Source organism: Papaver somniferum, chromosome 7 (assembly GCF_003573695.1).
Source record: "Papaver somniferum cultivar HN1 chromosome 7, ASM357369v1, whole genome shotgun sequence".
NCBI classification, from domain to species: Eukaryota; Viridiplantae; Streptophyta; class Magnoliopsida; order Ranunculales; family Papaveraceae; genus Papaver; species Papaver somniferum.
The window spans coordinates 238,390,307-238,392,424 of record NC_039364.1 but is presented as its reverse complement, the minus strand read 5'-3'; the positions used below and the strand labels follow the sequence as shown (position 1 = coordinate 238,392,424).

The following is a 2,118-nucleotide window of genomic DNA, read 5'->3' as shown; positions in this document are numbered from 1 at the left end:
CGATATGATGTGGTATTCAAAATTATAGGTATTTACAGCTAGGAAAACGCAAGGTAGACCCAGCCGTAATTCTGTGTAAACCTGTAGGGTTTGTGGTGTGTCAGATTTACGGTTAGATATTTCCGGCCGTAAATAATAGTTGTTAATTTTTTTCAAAATTACGGCATGGATATCTAGCCGCAACAAGGAGCCATTTTATCTTTGGGTTATCAGAGTGATACACGGCTAGGAAATTCCAACCGTAAAACAATTTACGGTCAGGAACTTGAAATTTCGACCCAGCCGTAAACCAGAGTTGCGAATTTATGTCAGAATTACGGTTTGGAGTTCTAACCGCAACTACGATACACGGCCCGAATATGTATCTGTAACCAAGACTCATTGAGTCTCCAGAGAAATACACGGCTAGGTATTTCCCAACCATAACAAAGTTACAGTTGTTTTTCCTAACCGTTTTTTGTTTAACGGCCGGGAATTCTGTGCAAGTTTATTTGACAAGAATTATAGGTATTTACGGCTAGGTTATGTGAAGCATCGACCTAGCCGAAAGTGCACAAAAAATTAGTAAATCTTGATTTTTTTTTCCTCAGTTTTCTTAGATTAGACAAATGGAAAGACTAACATTCATTCATACATGCAAATTTATAAATATTCATCCATCCAAATCCATAACCAAACAACAAAAATAGTAAATAGACAAAGTATTAGATAATAAAAGATCCATGAAGTAAAATAATAAAAAGCGAGTAAATAATCATTCACTTTCACTTGATGCCTCATCCGAAGACGAGCGAATAAACGCGTCCAAATCGTCCTCTTACTCATGTTCCACAACTTGTTCTACAACTCTAGATTTTTTACCTCGACCACGTCCACCTCGAGCACTTGTTCCAGCACGGACACCTTTTGCACTTGTTCCAGTACGGCCACCTTTTGCACTTGTTCCAGCACGGCCACCTTTTTCACCTCGACCAAGGCCACCTTTTTTACCTCGACCACGACCACCTTTTTCACCTCTACCACCTCGACCGCCTTTTCCTTGCTTAGATTGAACTTGCTCACGGGGGGAGTGTTCGATTCGTCGCTAGAAGAAGGAGACCTAGCCCTTTTAGCTCTCCTTGATCGGTCCTCTTCATAAGCATATAAACCTTCTTTCTCAGGGATTATTATTCCTTTAACTCGATTTCGGAGTAATCTTTGTTCAGAAACCGTTAAGTCCTCACCCGAATTAATCATACGGGTGATGTCCTTGACCACCTAATTAACTCGTTCAAACTATTTTTTTATATCAAACACACATACTCTAATTATTCATAGATAATTAAAAAAAAACAACAACATATACAAACATAATTAGTAGTGTATGTACCACCATCTTCTCCCAATCTTCTTGTTCATTCATTGATGTCTTTGATTTTGAACTATCTTTCTCTGCATTCTTGAAATGTCTCTGCGCCTCCGGATCCAAATTTTCCACATAAGGATGAGCCCACTCTTGATACCATTCCATTAATTCACATCCGCTTCGGAAGTCCCATGAGAAGATTCATCGCAACGGATTTTCTCTCGAAAACGGGACATTCCTCAGTTTGAGAATCTCGCTGATCAATTCAAGCGCTCTTCTATTCATTTGGTTTACTTCTTGGGAACGAGCATTCCAATGCTCGATCAACGGTGCTTCTTCATAGGTCAACCTGGCATCTTTGTCCTTAAATTGGGAGTTGGCTACGCTCAGTTTGAAACGAGAATCTTCAGGTAGAATTTTCTGGACAATACCAATTTGGCGGAGCGTTCTACGAGGATCTAAAATAACGAACCCAGTTGCATGAAACAAAGGTCTCGTATAGGTCGCCACATTAGAAAATACTCTATCACCAACTTCATCATCTCCATCCTCATCAAGTTTCAAATATGGATCAAAAACCACATCAGCGATTGTCAAAGCATCCAACTTTTTCCTCATTTCGACCATTTCCGTCTCTTTAGCCTTGTGTTGGATCCCTCCAAAGGGGTATCTTCCTCCTTAGGTTTCTCTAGAGGCCATGTTGTATTCCGAGAAGGCCTAAAGCATTTAAAATGGTCGTAAACCTATGACTACGAAGAAAAAGAATATTATAA

At 39.7% G+C, this 2,118-nt stretch overlaps 1 protein-coding gene across 1 annotated transcript; it reads right to left on the bottom strand.

Moving 5' to 3' along the window:
* Positions 1-817: 817 nt before the first annotated feature.
* On the bottom strand, positions 818-1,510 carry LOC113296219 (H/ACA ribonucleoprotein complex subunit 1-like). Its single transcript, XM_026544542.1, has 2 exons — positions 1,370-1,510; positions 818-1,084 (listed from the first exon to the last, which is right to left on the bottom strand). The coding sequence occupies exons 1-2, from the start codon at positions 1,508-1,510 to the stop codon at positions 818-820; spliced, it is 408 nt and encodes a 135-aa protein (XP_026400327.1).
* Positions 1,511-2,118: the final 608 nt, after the last annotated feature.